At 52.4% G+C, this 15,957-nt stretch overlaps 7 protein-coding genes across 7 annotated transcripts; 5 read left to right on the forward strand and 2 right to left on the reverse strand.

The window, feature by feature from the left end:
• Positions 1 to 101: 101 nt before the first annotated feature.
• BDW47DRAFT_107416 (serine/threonine protein kinase) lies at positions 102 to 4,203 on the forward strand (the record flags this gene model as incomplete). The annotated part of the gene is made up of 5 exons (XM_024813005.1): positions 102 to 323; positions 478 to 948; positions 1,005 to 1,447; positions 1,502 to 3,575; positions 3,630 to 4,203. Exons 2-5 carry the CDS (start codon positions 637 to 639, stop codon positions 4,200 to 4,202), a joined length of 3,402 nt encoding a protein of 1,133 aa, XP_024671132.1. The 5' UTR covers positions 102 to 323; positions 478 to 636.
• Positions 4,204 to 5,013: 810 nt separating this feature from the next.
• On the forward strand, positions 5,014 to 5,749 carry BDW47DRAFT_126582 (uncharacterized protein; the record flags this gene model as incomplete). Its single annotated transcript, XM_024816573.1, has 3 exons — positions 5,014 to 5,236; positions 5,321 to 5,373; positions 5,435 to 5,749. The coding sequence occupies 3 exons, from the start codon at positions 5,014 to 5,016 to the stop codon at positions 5,747 to 5,749; spliced, it is 591 nt and encodes a 196-aa protein (XP_024671133.1).
• A 1,699-nt stretch (positions 5,750 to 7,448) lies between these two features.
• Positions 7,449 to 8,297, forward strand: BDW47DRAFT_126583 (uncharacterized protein; the record flags this gene model as incomplete). Its single annotated transcript, XM_024816574.1, has 1 exon — positions 7,449 to 8,297. The coding sequence occupies one exon, from the start codon at positions 7,449 to 7,451 to the stop codon at positions 8,295 to 8,297; it is 849 nt and encodes a 282-aa protein (XP_024671134.1).
• Positions 8,298 to 8,752: 455 nt separating this feature from the next.
• Positions 8,753 to 9,653, forward strand: BDW47DRAFT_107420 (GNAT family N-acetyltransferase). Its single transcript, XM_024813006.1, has 2 exons — positions 8,753 to 9,261; positions 9,357 to 9,653. Exons 1-2 carry the CDS (start codon positions 8,889 to 8,891, stop codon positions 9,584 to 9,586), a joined length of 603 nt encoding a protein of 200 aa, XP_024671135.1. The 5' UTR covers positions 8,753 to 8,888; the 3' UTR covers positions 9,587 to 9,653.
• Positions 9,654 to 10,045: 392 nt separating this feature from the next.
• On the forward strand, positions 10,046 to 11,473 carry BDW47DRAFT_132154 (D-isomer specific 2-hydroxyacid dehydrogenase family protein; the record flags this gene model as incomplete). The annotated part of the gene is made up of 3 exons (XM_024817499.1): positions 10,046 to 10,193; positions 10,242 to 10,308; positions 10,460 to 11,473. 3 exons carry the CDS (start codon positions 10,046 to 10,048, stop codon positions 11,235 to 11,237), a joined length of 993 nt encoding a protein of 330 aa, XP_024671136.1. The 3' UTR covers positions 11,238 to 11,473.
• On the reverse strand, positions 10,774 to 12,817 carry BDW47DRAFT_107423 (DUF1295 domain protein). Its single transcript, XM_024813007.1, has 2 exons — positions 11,769 to 12,817; positions 10,774 to 11,701 (listed from the first exon to the last, which is right to left on the reverse strand). Exons 1-2 carry the CDS (start codon positions 12,701 to 12,703, stop codon positions 11,374 to 11,376), a joined length of 1,263 nt encoding a protein of 420 aa, XP_024671137.1. The 5' UTR covers positions 12,704 to 12,817; the 3' UTR covers positions 10,774 to 11,373.
• A 309-nt stretch (positions 12,818 to 13,126) lies between these two features.
• BDW47DRAFT_132156 (putative DNA mismatch repair protein) lies at positions 13,127 to 15,894 on the reverse strand (the record flags this gene model as incomplete). The annotated part of the gene is made up of 3 exons (XM_024817500.1): positions 13,127 to 15,001; positions 15,048 to 15,436; positions 15,488 to 15,894. The coding sequence occupies 3 exons, from the start codon at positions 15,892 to 15,894 to the stop codon at positions 13,134 to 13,136; spliced, it is 2,664 nt and encodes an 887-aa protein (XP_024671138.1). The 3' UTR covers positions 13,127 to 13,133.
• Positions 15,895 to 15,957: the final 63 nt, after the last annotated feature.

Genomic DNA, 15,957 nt, shown 5'->3' on the forward strand with positions numbered 1-15,957 from the left:
AATGGCACAAAGCCCGCATTTATGCATGCTGACATCAGCAATGCCCGTTGTCAGGCGGTTGGCCGGGTCATTGTTTATCGATTGCCGCATCGGGCAATTCGTTTGGAGAATTTCGGCCCTGTTATTTCTCTCCCTCTCTACTGACTATTACTCTCGTTGGATCTCTCTTGCTTGCTTCAAAACGCCCCTCTCTACTCCCCCCACCACGTTAAACCTCCTATAGAGGTCATTCTGGTCGGTGCGGCGTTGGATGCATATTCATTGTTTTTAAGCGTCATTGTTTAATATAGTAATCCATTATCATCTGTGTTGCTTTTCATTTGGTAAGTGTCTCCGTGGAACCGAATTTTCCCCCTCGACATCCCGGTTCCGCTTTGTCTACTTCCCCCTAACATGCGACTTGGACTGGATGCATATGATAGTCTGCCAAAGCATGATGCTATTGTGTCGCGTTTCAATCATGCTGATCGCCAGCAGCCCCTGCACAGCAATATACCCCTCTGCGCAATTGTATTTGACCGCCTGTATTCCCTAATCGATGTCCCCGACGACCGTCCTTGCTTAATGCAAACTGTGTTGCTGCAACAATATCCCACACGCTGATTGAGATCTTCGCCCAACGCTCCCTCACACAAAATGGAGGCTCTATCACCGCGATCAACGAATCAAATGCTCAAACCGAAAGTCCCGATGGAACGAAAAGTGTTGGATCGCAACGCCGCCGCCGCGAGCGCCGCCCAGAAGGCCGCTTCGTCCAAAAACCATGCGCCGCCCCCGCCGCCGATTGTTTCCGAACCGTCGGAAGATGGAGAGCGATATAGGACCGGCAATTTTCTGGGGAAAGGAGGATTCGCGGTCTGTTATGAAGGCACGTTGCAGCGCAATGGTCGCGTGTTCGCCATGAAGGTCGTTAGATCGGAGATGACTCAGAAAAAGATGCAAGAAAAGGTACCCAACCCTTGCGCTCATCGCCAGCATGCTTGGTTATTGACCCAGTCCTGCAGTTCCGTACCGAGCTTCAGATCCATTCGAAAATGCGACACTCGCACATCGTGACCTTCCACCGTGCCTTCGCGTTCGACAAGTGCATATACGTCGTCCTAGAACTCTGCCCGAACGGATCCGTGATGGACATGGTAAAGAAAAGGAAGTCTTTGAGCTTGCCGGAGGTGAGACGGTTCATGATCCAGCTTTGTGGAGCCGTCAAGTATTTGCATAAACGGAACGTCGCGCATCGGGATCTCAAAATGGGAAATCTATTCCTGGATAAGAACTTGGACATCAAAGTAGGGGATTTTGGGCTGGCTGCGATGATCATGTCAGAGAAGGATGAAAAGCGGAGGAGGACACTGTGCGGCACTCCGAATTATATTGCGCCAGAGGTTTTGGATAAGAGCAAAGGTGGACATACTCAGAAGGTGGACATTTGGTCCTTGGGTGTAATATGGTAAGCCCCAAGCGCAGCCTCGCCGCGCAACGAAGAATACTGACCAGCAACTAGCTTTGCTATGCTCACCGGCTACCCACCATTTCAGTCCAAAACACAGGAAGAAATTTATAAGAAAGTGCGGAATTTGTCATACGTATGGCCCAAAGGATCAGAATGCTCGAACCACATACCACAGGAAGCGATGTCCCTGGTGAGTGCGTGTTTGAATCTATCTGAGGATGAGCGACCAGACCCCGACGACATTGTTGAACACCCGTTCTTCAACATGTACGATGGATGCATCCCCCGCCGACTGGATCCAGTGTGCTGCTCATCCCAACCAGCCTGGCTGAAGAACGAAGAGCCTCGAGGAGATCGCATGGTGCTAGGCCATAGTTTGGAGTACGACGAAAAGCTCGCCGAGTATATAGACGACGTTGATGACTATACGCAGCGATATTACATATGCAAGGCCGCGTTCTACAGTCTCTGCGGTGTGGGGAGGAAGCCCGACGGTACCGCCCGCAAGTCAACGGGGAAGAACTGCTCCAAATCTGCATGGGCTGAATGCCTGTCCGAGGAAGAGAAAGGACTCCAGCCGGTCATTCCACTACCCGAGGATATTGTCTATAGACACCCATATGATCTAGATGGAGATTGGAGTGCACCTGAAGCAGCATTGATTGGGCGGAAGGTTACATCGTCGTTTGATGCGAGCTTACTATCAACAAAAAGCAGTGCATCCGGTCCCGGTGTGTCTACCTCGCGGACACAAGCGGCTCTGGTCGCCGCCCAACAGCGACGCAAGGAATCACAGAGTCACGCAGCCACGCTTCGACAACAGGCTACCGGGAGAACTACCGTACGAAAGATCGCATCTATTTGCGACCCTCCACCATCCGCACGTCCCATGTCTAATATGCAGGGAATGGATCCGGATGGTCTCCCCGTACCGAGTGGAGGGTTGGCGGACCGGCCATTGCGCCCCAGACGTGGTGTGGCTGCTTCATACTCAGGGTCACTTCGTGGTCTGGAAAGACTTCAGCCGTCCCAATCTCTATCGAACGTGCCATCGGAGACACCAGCGTTCGGAAAAACGCGCTCTCAATCCCGGAGATTGGAAGTCGCAAGCCAAGAGATTAACCGTCCTCTACCTACTGTCAAAGAGAGGTCCACATCTGCGACATTAGGAGAGATGACCACCAAATCCTGGCAAACCTCATCACGACCAGCCCCAGAACCGCAGAAATTCGATATGCCTATTGCACCCGCGCCCAAGGCCGAGAGTCGACCACCGATAGAATCCGAGCCTACCAAGGATACTCGCGCACGCCCTGAGGCACCCCAGCCGATGAGCCGCTCCGGCAGCAAGACATCCGTGGCTAGCAACAAAGCACGATCATCCCTGGGCGTACATCCGCTTTTCCATTCCCACGACCCGTACGAATTTGTGCCGCGGACGTCACAGGATGATGTAAGCGCAGATTTGCGACACATGCTGGCCAACATGGTACCGTACTCGCCGGCTCGCCGACGCGTCGCATCTCGGAGGGCACCGCACGCCTATGTCATCAAGTGGGTTGACTATACAAACCGGTATGGAATCGGCTACGTACTTGATGACGGCAGCGTCGGCTGTGTCTTCAAGGCGGAGAACGGTCAGCCCGCGAGCGGTGTTGTTCTGCGGGAAGGGGAGAAGCACATCCGCCGCAAGGCCCGGAGCCACGACAAGCAGAGGGAGAAACCGTTTTCTTACTCGGAGGCTGACCAGCTCGTACCGCGAAATGGAAAGCTCGTCGAGTTCTACGAGAACTGCGACAACTCCCCCGAGTGTCGGGGTGGTCTTCGACGGGCACTGATCTCTCCGTCGCTTTTCGAGGTGAAGAGTGCGTCCGGTAGCGCCTCCGCTGGGATCAAGGTACGGTCTAATTCTGGAATTGACTGTGCACGGGCGGACGCGGAGAAGATCAAGCGCGTCAAGCTGGTTGACCAGTTTGGCAAATACATGATTGGATCGCTGGGGCGCCATGACGATGAGACACTCCTGGAGGACGACTTGGCGACCGATAACGACGGCCAGTTCATCAAGTTCTACCAGCGTCTGGGAAATGTGGGCGTATGGGGGTTCGGGGATGGTGCTTTTCAGGTTTGTACCCTGTTTTCCTTTTACTGTTTTCGACTCGATTCTAATGCTGTATAGTTCAACTTTCCCGACCATACCAAGCTCGTTATTTCACCAGGCCGAACTAGGAGCTCATCGCCCTGGATCGACTTCTACCACCTTTCACCATCTGCCGCGCGCTACCTAACATCCAAAGGGAAGATGCACCCCTCTGGATTCGACACGCGCGCCGTCGCATCAGACGAAGTGGGAACCTTCCTCAGCATAGCCTACGGAACCGTATCCAGCCCAATGGACGACCGAATCCGGGAAGTGCTCGAGGCCAACTCATTCCTCCAAAAGATCGTCTTCATCAAGGACGTGGCAAAGGGATGGATCAAGCAAGGCCGGCTAGGCGGACAACCCGCCAAGCCAGCGGACCTTGGCAGTAGTATCTCCTCAAAGCCATCCGAAGTATTCTGGGAGGGCGCCCAAGAGCGACCCCACTCCGGAGGAAGCGGGGGCAAATTCGTCTGGGTGACGGTGGGAGCCCCCGGCGGAGATGGCGATTACCGGTCCGTCTCGCTCAAGGAGAAACGAGCAGAGATGGAGCACGATCGGGAGATGGAGGCGTTGAAGGAACGCTTGAGGTTTCTGGGGGCGCCGTCCTAGGAACTGTACATTTGGCATTTGGCTTACGACGATATGACGATTCTACTATTTCTCTTAATTTCTTCTTCTTCTTTTCTTTTCTTTTCTTTTCTTTCTTTCTTTTTTTTTTTTTGTTTCTGTAATTTCCGAGCTGTTACACGCTCGGACGACGCCCCCGCCACCACCGGCATTAAGACAGATAACGCAAGCAAAATACCACCTTTGATTGAAATCCTCTCATTCATCGTCTATCCATCTGTCTGTCTATCACCTTGATTAAATCAAACATACCCGCATACACGAAAAAAGCAGGGGTATTGAGAGGAGGGAGATGGGGAATGGAAGACGAGGGGACGAGCTCTGCATATTAGAGTTCAAGACCCTGACCGGAAAGCCGAGCCGCCTCGTGTTTGTGCCTGCCCTCGAATGGGATGTCTCATTTGGCTCGAACGAGTAGAAATTGAAGGTATCCCCCGCTCGGTGTAAACGTGGCTGGCCACTAGTCTTGTTGTGGGCGGCATATCTCGTATTCAAGATGGTTGGTCTGGGCCCCAGGATGTTGTTGGTTGGTGAAAAACCACTGCATTGGGGCCTGCCTGTGTATATATAGATAGGTTTTTTTTATCTCCCCCGTTTGGCGGCTGAAAATTTGTTGTGCTTGTAATATTTATCGTCTGTCTCAGTCCCAGTCCAGTCCCTCGTTCAGTCTGTCGTTAACTATTGTTGATTGACATCCGGCCTGCTGCTACTTAATATAATCTCTATATAATTGCTATACCACCCTCTTCCTCTCGCTCAGCTATCCCCAAACAAACTCGAAAAGAAGGAAAACATGTTCGCCTCCGTCCTCTTCGGCTCGCTCCTCGCCAGCCAGGCCCTCGCCACGGGCGTGGGCTTCAAACAAGTCAACGAGATGGGCCTCAGCAAGCGCCAGACCGACGAGTCGTTCGTCCCCGGAACAACCTTCGGGTGTCCCAGCGGATGGCCTGAATGCGGGACTAGCCAGGTCTGCTATAACCCTAAGCGCGGGGATACCTGCTGTCCCGGCGGGACTTGTATGTCTTCTTTTTCATTCCTGATATCCCAGTGGAAGAGTGAGTGAGTAGAGAGTCAAGTGGCTAATGGAACGTGATGTTTAGATGCCTGCCCGGGAGGCTCTTTCTGTCTGCAGGATGGGTACTGCTGTCCCGATGTAAGTATCCCGCCCCTCCCTCCAACTTCATGGGAATCAAAGATACTGATAACAAGTGTAGGGCCTCGACCGCGAGTCGTGCGCCAAAAAGTTCGGCGTCACCCTGAAGCCCACGACGACCGCTGAGCCCACGACTACCTCCAAGCCGACCCCGACGGATGACACCACGACCACGACGTCCACGACCTCCTCGAAGGCTGTCATCCCGACGACGACTACCACTTCGGCCGGCTCTAGCTCTTCTTCGACTGTGCCTCCTCCGCCGAGCTCGGCTGGCCCGTTCAGCCCGCCGCTTTTCACAGCCGGCGCGAATGCCCTTGCTGGCGCTAAGGCGGCGGTTGTTATTGGGGCTGTTGGTGGGCTGTTGGCTATTTAGGTAGCTCTTTTTGGGGACTGGTTGGCTGGTGGACTCACTTGTTGATGGGTTGATGTGATTCAGTAGTATTGTTGGGTTCGTTGGGTGCCGACTCTGAATTGTTGTTGTTGAATTATTATAATTTTTGCTTATATTTCGCGTGTCGCGTGTCGTCATAATATTCAGTTGGTGAGTGGGGAGAATGTATAGTCTTTGCTTCTCTGAGAATCAGCTGCATTAGATCGAGCTCGTGGGTGGATTGCCCGATTGGGAATATGTACAGTGTAGGCGCTCCATTCTACCTGTCGATCGCGACCGAACTGCTGGTTCTTGCCGTGTGCCGAGCTGGGTCAGCTCGGATGGACCCCTGCCGACAGTGGAGGGCGTGAATTTCATGATACAATTCGATTTGTGTTCTTCAATCAGTTCATGAATATCAGGTGAGGAAAACCCAGGGAGGATGGAAATTTCTCCACCGACACTGCCGAATGAGATTGTCAGTCATGTATCGATCACTGTCATGGCGACTAGTACGTAAGTAGTAAGTTGCCTGGTAATCTCTGATGAGGAAAGGATTGTAGGACTGATCGATGGCTTTCGATCTTGAGAGCTCAGAAGTAGGAATGGCCAAGACACATTGATCCAGATAGATTGCACAATCTAGTCATAATTATCGCAAGAAGAACTCAAACCTCGACTCGGAGCCTTGAGGCAATGGGACCATCGCCAACAAATGACTGTAGATTGATGACCAGAAATTAAATTGTGGACAGAGAGAGTCGAGCTTCATCTCCATCCGCTCGCTTCAGTTCTTCAGACAGGAAAGGACAAAGAAGAAAGGGAATAGGGGATATCTGGGTTGAAGAGAGTCCCACACTTCGCCTGGATCCACCACTGACATCCCCCGATCGGTGGTTCGTGGTCTCTCCCCAGCTCCACAATGCGCTGATCCCAGGCCAATCGAGATCGCAATAATTATATCCTCCCGTCGTACAGCCGCGTGCTCTGCATGCACGCTGCCAGGTCGAAGTGTATCTCCAGCAATACTTTGTACGACGAAATGTCTCCCGTCTCATAGACGCAATGATTGGGAGAAGGTAAACATGGAGTATGCCCAACGTGGTCACTGACTTGGCCCGAGGCTGTTTGTTTTCATGATCGATCGAGATTGTCGCGTGGAATGCATTTGCCGATGTTAATGGTTCCAAATAATCCACTCTCCTGTCTCCACTGGCGACACCAAATGTGGTTGGACAGTCCGCTGCTCTGTGCGGTTCGTCCTCGGGCCATCCATTTTCGACCACTGACAGGTTCCGTGCGGCACTACCGCAAAACCTACCAGCGATTGACCTTTTAGACTCGGGTGAGGGTACCGTGAATGGCATGTCTCGAGCGATATTGGATTATAACTGGCTGTGGGCTCTGGTGTTTCATCTCCCGGCAGCTCGGGCGAGCTGACCTTCCCTCCACGGTCCATTTGACCCTGACACGCGAAAAAGAAAAAACTCAGGCCTAGATGGGGAAAACAGGATCTACTGAGGTTTTCTTGCGTATTCGTGTTTGGGTCGGACGGTGGGCCGGACTGGCACATATAGGGAGGATCGCCCTTGGATGTTGCACACTTCCACTTGTACTCTTCAATCCTCTATATTTGTCCACTGGCTCAATACTCTCGTCATCTCCTTCCCTCCCTTCTCCGGTCTATTCCCCCATATCTGCCATGGCTGAATACCCAACCCGCCGTAGCCTAGCGAGACGGCTGCTGTCCGCCTTGCTGGACCATCATGACTCGGTCCTGCCAACCACACACCCGCCGCCCCCCCCTGAAGTTCCCCCAATGCTGCAGATGAACAATGAGTCCTGCGACTCCCGACCAAAACGCTTGACGATTGCGCGCACAGACCAGAGCACCTTGATCCCACCCCAGGACAAACTGCTGATGTTCCGCGCGCTGATGGGCATCGAGAACGTCCCAGCCCTGACCACATTGCACCACTACCAGCGCACCATCCAGAACGTGGGCATCTACACGCGGGTAGTGAACGCCGAAGAGTCCGCCGCCCAACGCTATCGTCTATTTTCCATTCTGATCAACACATGCCTGGGCATCCAAATTGTAGTGGCAGCCGCCCTGACGGCGCTAGGAGCGGCCGCAGGCCCACATTCAGCAGTCACGACCTTCGGTGCGATCAACACAATCGTGGCCGGCGTGCTGACCTACCTCAAAGGTTCAGGGCTACCAGACCGGCTCAAGCACTACCAGAACGAGTGGGGGAACATTCGTGAGTATATTGAGCAGCGCGAGCGCGAACTCTGTCTGGACGGATGCATTTTGAACGTCCATGAAGAGATACTGTTCATCGAGCATCTGTACGAGGGCGTTAAGCGGGAGATTGAATCGACGAAGAGCGGGGGAGAGAATCGTTCGACGGCGCAGGACAGACACACACAACGATCGTTTCTCCCGCCACAGCAGCGACAGCAGGAGCAGCAGCAGCAGCCGCAAACACTTGGTCCCAACGGCCAGGTGACTGCTCCGGAATCGGCGCTGGGAAAGGAGAAGAGCTGACTGGGGTGGCATGGTTTGGAGCTTTCTTCCTTGTCGTTTGGTGCCCGTTGTATACGGTATATGCATTGCATAATGCATCTGTTTTCATGTCAGATTGCAGAGCTTCACTTTAGAAGCTGTCGACAAAAGCCGTGTTCCCCCATCTTGTCTGCATATATGTATATATTTAATATTAATATACTAAAAAATCCTGATAGTATATACAGCAAGTATACTTCTAGCGCCAATTAATCGCAATAATAAGTACACACAGAGATAGGTGACCGGAGAAATAGTATAGTAGGATCGTCCGATTTCTTTCCGAATTCTCCACCCCCACTCCGACTTTATCGGTCGAATGCAACCATCATATTCATCACTTGAACACTCTCTCTACACATTTATCCAAGTATGATTATATCTTCTATCTGTTGTTGATTCTAGATCGAGTGTCCTTATCCATTGGATATCTACAACACAGCCTGTCTACAGACCTCACCTCCCATTCACTAATCCTCCAACCCATCCCCCAACCCGATCCCCAACCCCGATAATCAACCCACCAACCAAAAATAAACCATAGTTATATACAAACCAACCTATAGATTCAACATGACAGAAATTCACATCCACCCCGCAACCGAACCCGACGCCACCACCCTAGCCACAATCTTCACAACAAGCTTCACCACCGACCTCGACCTCGCCATGTTCCCGCCCACCCCCGCCGTCCACACCTGGTGGACCCGCGTTTTCACAGCCGACATCACACGCACCCCCAGCACACGAGTCTTCAAGGCCGTCGACGACGCCACGGGCGAGGTAGCCGGGTACGCCGTGTGGGCGCTACCGGGGTGCGCGCACGCGGGGGATGACGAGATGCCGCCGTTCCCGGCTGAGTGTGATGCGGGACTGTGCGAGAGGTTTTTTGGCGCGATGGATGAGATGATGGATGTTGTGATGGGTGGAGTGGAGGGGTTTTATTGTTTGTCTTTCTTTTCCTTCTTTCCTTCCCTATTCTCGCATCCTTTCTTTTCTGTTTTTGTTCTTGTTTTGATACTATACTGACTGGGGTTTTAGATTTGAAAATGCTGGCTACGCGGCCGGAGTACCGTGGACAGGGGATAGCGTCGCGGCTGCTGCGGTGGGGTATGGAGAGGGCAGAGGAAGAGAAGGTGCCTGTGTTTTTGAGCAGTTCGCCTGCTGGGAAGAGCGTGTATGAGCGGGCGGGGTTTGAGGAGAAGGCGATGAAGGTGCTTGATGGGGGGTATCAGCAGAGGTATTTTGTTTGGAGGCCGGATGGGTGTTGAGTGTCTATACATATATGTATGCTTATTATACGGTAGGAAAATGACGTTGATTTCGCTAGATGCTTTGTATATTATACTTTGGTATAGCCTTTGAAACAATCCCATTGTAGGTTTTGATTGTTGTCCCCGATGCAGATCTGGTCTGGTTGGCGGGTTGACGCAGGATGCATCATGCATGTCGCTATCTCTGATATACCAGATTCATAACACGCGAGACTATCATTACGAACGATCAGAGTTAATTATAAGAAGTCTTGCGCTGATTCCGTGACTAATTGCGCGATGAGATCGGAGGCAGATATAGAGACTAGTAGCCTCGGCTTAATAATGCGGAGAAAAAATCACTGATAAGAAGCGCGAGAAGCCCCACGTTCGCGATTTTCCTCGTCCCTCTCTGAAACTGACAATATAGAAAGGCACAGAACAATTCTCCGAACATACCATAGCACTATCACAACCATGGGTGACGCAGCGATGCCAAGAGAACACATCCTGATCGCCTACTTTGAGCCCCTCCCGCCGGGCCTGGAAGAGGCCATCAAGGCCAAATTTCCCAATGTCGATATCACGACGGTCATATTACCGCGAGGCGTAGACGTCCCAAGTGGTAAGCCATTTCTCACGATCCCACGAACAGCAACTGATAAAGAACCAGACGTCATCCAACACGCAACCATCCTCGTCACCTTCACAAACCTCCCGCGCCCCGAAGACGCCCACAAGTACGCCTCCACCACACCCCCCCTCTCCAACCAAACAATCCAACACTAACATCAAACAAAGCATCAAACTATTCCACTTCTTCTCCGCCGGCATCGACCACCTCGTCCATCACCCCACCCTCCAAGACCCCCGAAACCGCGCCACCACCAGCTCCGGCATCCACGGCCCCCCAATCGCCGAATGGACCCTCATGAACTGGCTCATCTCCTCCCGCAAATTCATCACCACCTACGAGAACCAAAAGAAGCACCACTGGGACAGCATCACCTCCTACATGAACGGCATGCACGACCAAGTCGGCAAAGCAGTCGGCATCCTCGGCTACGGCAGCATCGGGCGACAGATCGGGCGCGCCGCCTCCGCGCTCGGCATGCGCGTGTACGCCTTCACCGCGTCGCCGCGCCTCACGCCAGACTCCAAACGCGACAGGGGGTACATCGTGCCCGGGACGGGCGACGCTGACGGCGCGATCCCCGTATCGTGGCACCACGGGATGGATAGGGAGTCGGTCCGCGCGTTCCTGAGCCTGGGCCTCGACCATCTCGTCGTGTCGCTGCCGTTGACGCCGCAGACGACGCATCTGCTGGGCGAGGAGGAGTTCCGTATCTTGTCCGATGCTGTGTCGCCGCAGCGGCCGAGGCCGTTTGTCACCAATATCTCCCGCGGGAAGGTCTTCGATCAGGATGCGTTGATCGCGGCGCTGACGACGGGTGTGTTGGGTGGTGCGGCGCTCGATGTCGCCGATCCGGAACCCCTGCCGGCTGATCATCCGCTGTGGGAGGCGCCCAACTGCCACATCAGTCCGCATGTGAGCTCCCTGGGGAAGGAGTACTTCCCGCGGTCGCTTGACGTGCTGAAAGAGAATCTGGGACGAATGGAGAGGGGCGAGGAGCTGGTGAATGAGTATAAGAGAGGAAAGGCCTATTAATCGCTGACTCACGACACACATCACGAACGCCCCTTATTATATACTAGTATATATTTTTTTCGTTACTTTTGAGTACATACATACCGCGGACATGGTTGGAACAATATCATTTTGGTGATCAAGATCAAGATTGAGATCAAGACATGACCCATCCCCGGACGCTCTCCTCAATGACAACTCCGGCCACTCCGCAGCCGAGCACGACCCACGACCACGGGTTCGAGATCTCGCTCAGCGCGGGCCAGAACCGGTTCTTCTCCTGCCGCCACGCTTGCAGCTGCTCGTACTTCTCCTTGTCATACTTGGTGTATCGCTCCTCCTGTCCGGTCTCGTTCTCCTTGTCGCCGCCAAACAAGCGGAGGAACAGGTAATTGGCCACGGGGCCAAGGAGCACCACGGGGTTGAGACCGTTGGCGATGTTAAGCAGTGCGAATGAAGCGTGGACGAGGGCATCACCCAGATAACTTACACAAGTCAGCACATCCCCAAACAAACAACGAGACAAAGAAAGGAAGGAAGGAGGAAACATACTTAGGGTGCCTCACAACACTCCACACCCCCTCGCGACACAAATCCCCCCTCTTATGCTTATACAGCCCCAACTGCAAATCCGCCAACGCCTCCAACGCAAACCCAACCCCAAAGACAGCCACCCCAAGCGTCCTCGCCACACCCGCAACATCGACCCCACCGCAGCAGCGGCTCAAATCCAGCACGCCCTGCCCCGGCAGCCGGAACGGCACCGTAAACGGCAGCGAGATGATCGTCAACGCAGCCGCCTCAGGCAAGAACACCTTCCAGAGCGCGTTGTCCCAAAAGCCAGGATCCTGCTTCTTCATCTCCTCGTAGCGGGCATCGTCCTTTCCGCGCTCGACGGACCGCGCAGCGATGTGGTACAGCAGGCGCGAGCCCCACGCGGTGACGCAGCCCAGAAGCACCTTCTGCGACCAGGGGATGCCGCGCCAGGTGGTGCATAGCGAGGGCGAAGCGCGGGTGATGTTGTGGCGGTGGGAGAAGATCGGTTGGCCGAGGGCGGCCCACCAGGCGTTGAGGACCTGTGTCGCGGGCCAGGCGCAGTCTTTGAGGTCGGCTCTGTTGGCGGTGCGTGCGGCGACGTAGGTTGCGACTGAGATGGCTGTGTTGAGCGTGAAGGAGGGGAGGATGGTCGATTTGACGAGACCGATGTCGCTGAGGTTGCTACCGCTGCTACTGCTGGGGACGCCTGGCCTGTATGATGTTGCCGTGTCTTTGCCTCCTTTTGAGTAATCGTGGAGGGAGTGGCTTAGTTCGCCTAGCGGCGTTGGGCTGGCGCTGTATATCTCCATGTTTCTGGGTTGCCTTTGCCCTTGTCTCACATGGTATTGGGAAAGTTGAGCAGGGTTTGGATGCGGGCTTTGTAGTAATGTGAGATAAGTCTGGAGCTGGAAAAGGTTGATGTCACTGTTATGTAAGGCGGTTGGCTCCATGTGACGGTGATATCTTCCCGATTAGGAAATCCAGGGTCCGGATGCGAAGGTTGATTGAGGTGCGGAGCATGTCATGACATCATCATTGGCGATACTAGCTATATTGAGATAAGGTACAAAGTAGTCTACTCATGGGAAATCTTCAAGTAAGCATTGGCTAATGATGGTAGCTACATCAAGCAGTCTATGAGTAACTAACCGATCCTGTCTTGATTTCTTTAAACGCTTGTGCAAGCTTCTCATCCCCTGGAATCCTCTTAACACGCTGCAAGCCAACACCGTTATACATTGTAAAGTCTTGGGTAAGCGCTATAGTAGTAATAGACCGCTCGCGAATGTAGACATGCAAGTAGATGAAGTAGCAGAGGACAACGCTAGTTCATGTCAAATATGAATATAGGTACATAAAATATATCTAAATATATGGTCATTAATCGTTATTCTTCACAAGTTCCTTCAAGGCAGAGAAATCAAATGTCAGGTCAAGACTATCAGATTCATTTTCAGTCCGGTATTGTGTTTTGATCAAAGCGGACAATCGACGGGACCAGAGCTCGATTATGTCAGGTTGAAGATCGTCGGTAAAGGCTTGAGCATCATGGCCAGTACTAGCGTATACGTCAGAAGCAATTGCTTCGTTTGACTTTGTCGATATGAGTGAGAGATCGGTAGGTAGAATCAAGCTAATGTCATGCAAGTCACATCCATTTGGGATTCTTTCCAAAGGTAATTTGTGGGTAGTCTTCCGTCGTAGACTTTTGTCGTTTTGTCCAGAGATATTTTGATGCCGCATGAGATATGCCCTTGGATCATGCGGGTTGAGGACAGGTCTGGTTGTAGATCGACTCCGTCCCTCGTCGGTAGCGGGCTCCGAATGAAGCGCTGCTCGTGCAGCAAGATATCTGCTGAGATGGGGTGAACTGGAAGGCGTGGATGGCTCCACACGATCCCTGATCCTCTCTCGGTGCTTTTTAATAGCCTCTCTTTTTCGATTCTCGAAATCAAGTGCTTCTTCTAGTTCTGAGTTTTGGTCTGTTTTGGAAGATTCATGCAATCTAGCCGACCACTTTTCAAGTACTGGAAGTTCACGTCGCTTGCCAGCGGTGACTACAGCTGGTGCGGCGGATGAACCGAGCAGACTAGAGCGTGGAGGCTCTGCTTCCGGTGCTGGGGAAGCGTGTGATCTTGCACTAGGGATACATTGGGAATCTTGCGTTGCGCCCGCAGATGCCAACGAACCCGATGACGATGCATCCCCGGATCCAAACCGACCATGCGCTAGTCGGCTCAAGGTTGGATCTGTTTGGGCCTCATCTGGATTTTCTTCCGCGGCGTTTTGAGAGAGCGAAACTTGCGTTGTCCTTGAAAAGATGGTATCTAGAGCACCGTTCCCGTACCTTTCTCGATCAAGGTCCCTGGAGGCGCGTAAGGACTGTCCCTGCGGCGAGCCTGTTAGGTGCGACTGCTGAACTCGTGGCAATGACATTCGTGGGTTTGGAGAAGAATTTGAAAGAGATGTGTCGGTCGAAGATGGGCTTGGAAGAAACGATTTTCGACTGTGGTCATTCTGTTTTCTTTGCGAGCTTCTTTGCGTCCTCAACAATCCATCAGGGGTTCCATGGTTCGAAGATAAAGTCACCACTGCACTTCCAGTCCCTTTGGTCCCATTCTCGCGAACTGGCACATTCAATTTGGTGATTGACCAAGGGTTGATAAATTGCGAATTCCTCGAGTGCGAACCTGGTGCCGTAGGTCTTTCAACGGCCACATGAGTTTCGCTTTGCTCGGGAGATTGGCATACACTGCCGGTCGTATTGGCACCAGATGATGAATTGGTGGATGAGCGAGCAGGTATATATATCGATGATAGGGAGCCATCAGGACTCCTAGCTTGTCGGACGGGTTGAGGACTTTTCTGTGCAAGGAGGAGGTCGAACCTGCCTTCTTGCGTAGGTTCCTTGCCCTTGGGTGAGCTTGGTCTTTTCTGCTCCATTTCCAAGTTGTCTCCATATACATTCGCCATAAAGTCTTTTAATACGGACAAAAACTCCTCCCGATCTTCAAACAGTATATCATCTTTAGCTGGCTCAATATTGACATCGTACGGCTCTTCCAAGCTTTTGACATGCAAGCAAAGAACCGGATCCGTGATTGTCGGGACAAGTCCCTTGCGAGAACAAGCCGACCGGACATATGATTTGTAGATTTTTGTGACGTCGCGACCAAGCCCTCTGGCTGAAGACAATGGTCTACCATCCACGCTGATATATTGGCCAGCGTTGTTTAGTTTAGCGATATCTGCAATTGTTAGACGAGTAATCTTTGAAAGGAAATTTCAAATTACCATTTTCAGGGTTGAGAAGGACCGCGGTCAGCACGAACTTAGAATTCTGCTCTGAGGACACATCTTGAACTGCGACGTTTCCCGGTGGCCACTTCTTGACGATGCAACTGGAAGCAATATCCTTGCCAACAATTTTGATCGCTGCATCCATGAGTGTTGGATCTGGTCCTGGGGCATAGATGAAATTATTCTTCTCATTTTTTGCCTTCAGTACCCTGAAACACAACCTCTTTGGAGGTTGAGCGATGGCGTAGGCTTGTATCAGTTTCTTGATTTTTCCTAGTGTTTTGACTGTGCTTCTGAGTGTGGTCTGTCTTCGAACGGGTATGTGTTTGAAAAGGTCCACGACCCGAACAGAAGTTCCAACAGGATGAGATGCGCGCTGAGTGCTACACAATATCATTAGACCTTGCTCACTCAATTAACTCATGGATACTTACCTAAAGGGTACACCGTCTTTTCCGTATTTGATGCTGGATCCCACCAGTTCTGAATTTACCCTAGTACTAACGGTCACTCCACCCGAAACTTCAACCATACTAGCCAAGGCCTCGCCTCTAAAGCCGAGGTGTTTGGCCCCGACTTCTCTCAGATCCTCGACTGTTTCGATCTTGCTCGTGTAGGCACGTTTACAAACCACAGAATGGTCACTGGAAGGTATGCCATGGCCATTGTCTTTCACCTGAATGAGGTCGACCGTATTTGCAGAGATATCAACAAATATCGATGTAGCCGAGGCATCCAATGCATTGTCTACAAGCTCTTTGACAACCGAGCAGGGGTCAGAGATGACCGATGTTGCACCAATTGCCCGAATGGTGGTTGGGGGGAGGGCCGTGATCGGCATTATCAACGGTGGCTCTGCAGGCCGCAAACCATGGTTATATATTGGCCCAACAGGGATGCTAGA

This window comes from Aspergillus candidus (assembly GCF_002847045.1).
Source record: "Aspergillus candidus strain CBS 102.13 unplaced genomic scaffold BDW47scaffold_29, whole genome shotgun sequence".
NCBI classification, from domain to species: Eukaryota; Fungi; Ascomycota; class Eurotiomycetes; order Eurotiales; family Aspergillaceae; genus Aspergillus; species Aspergillus candidus.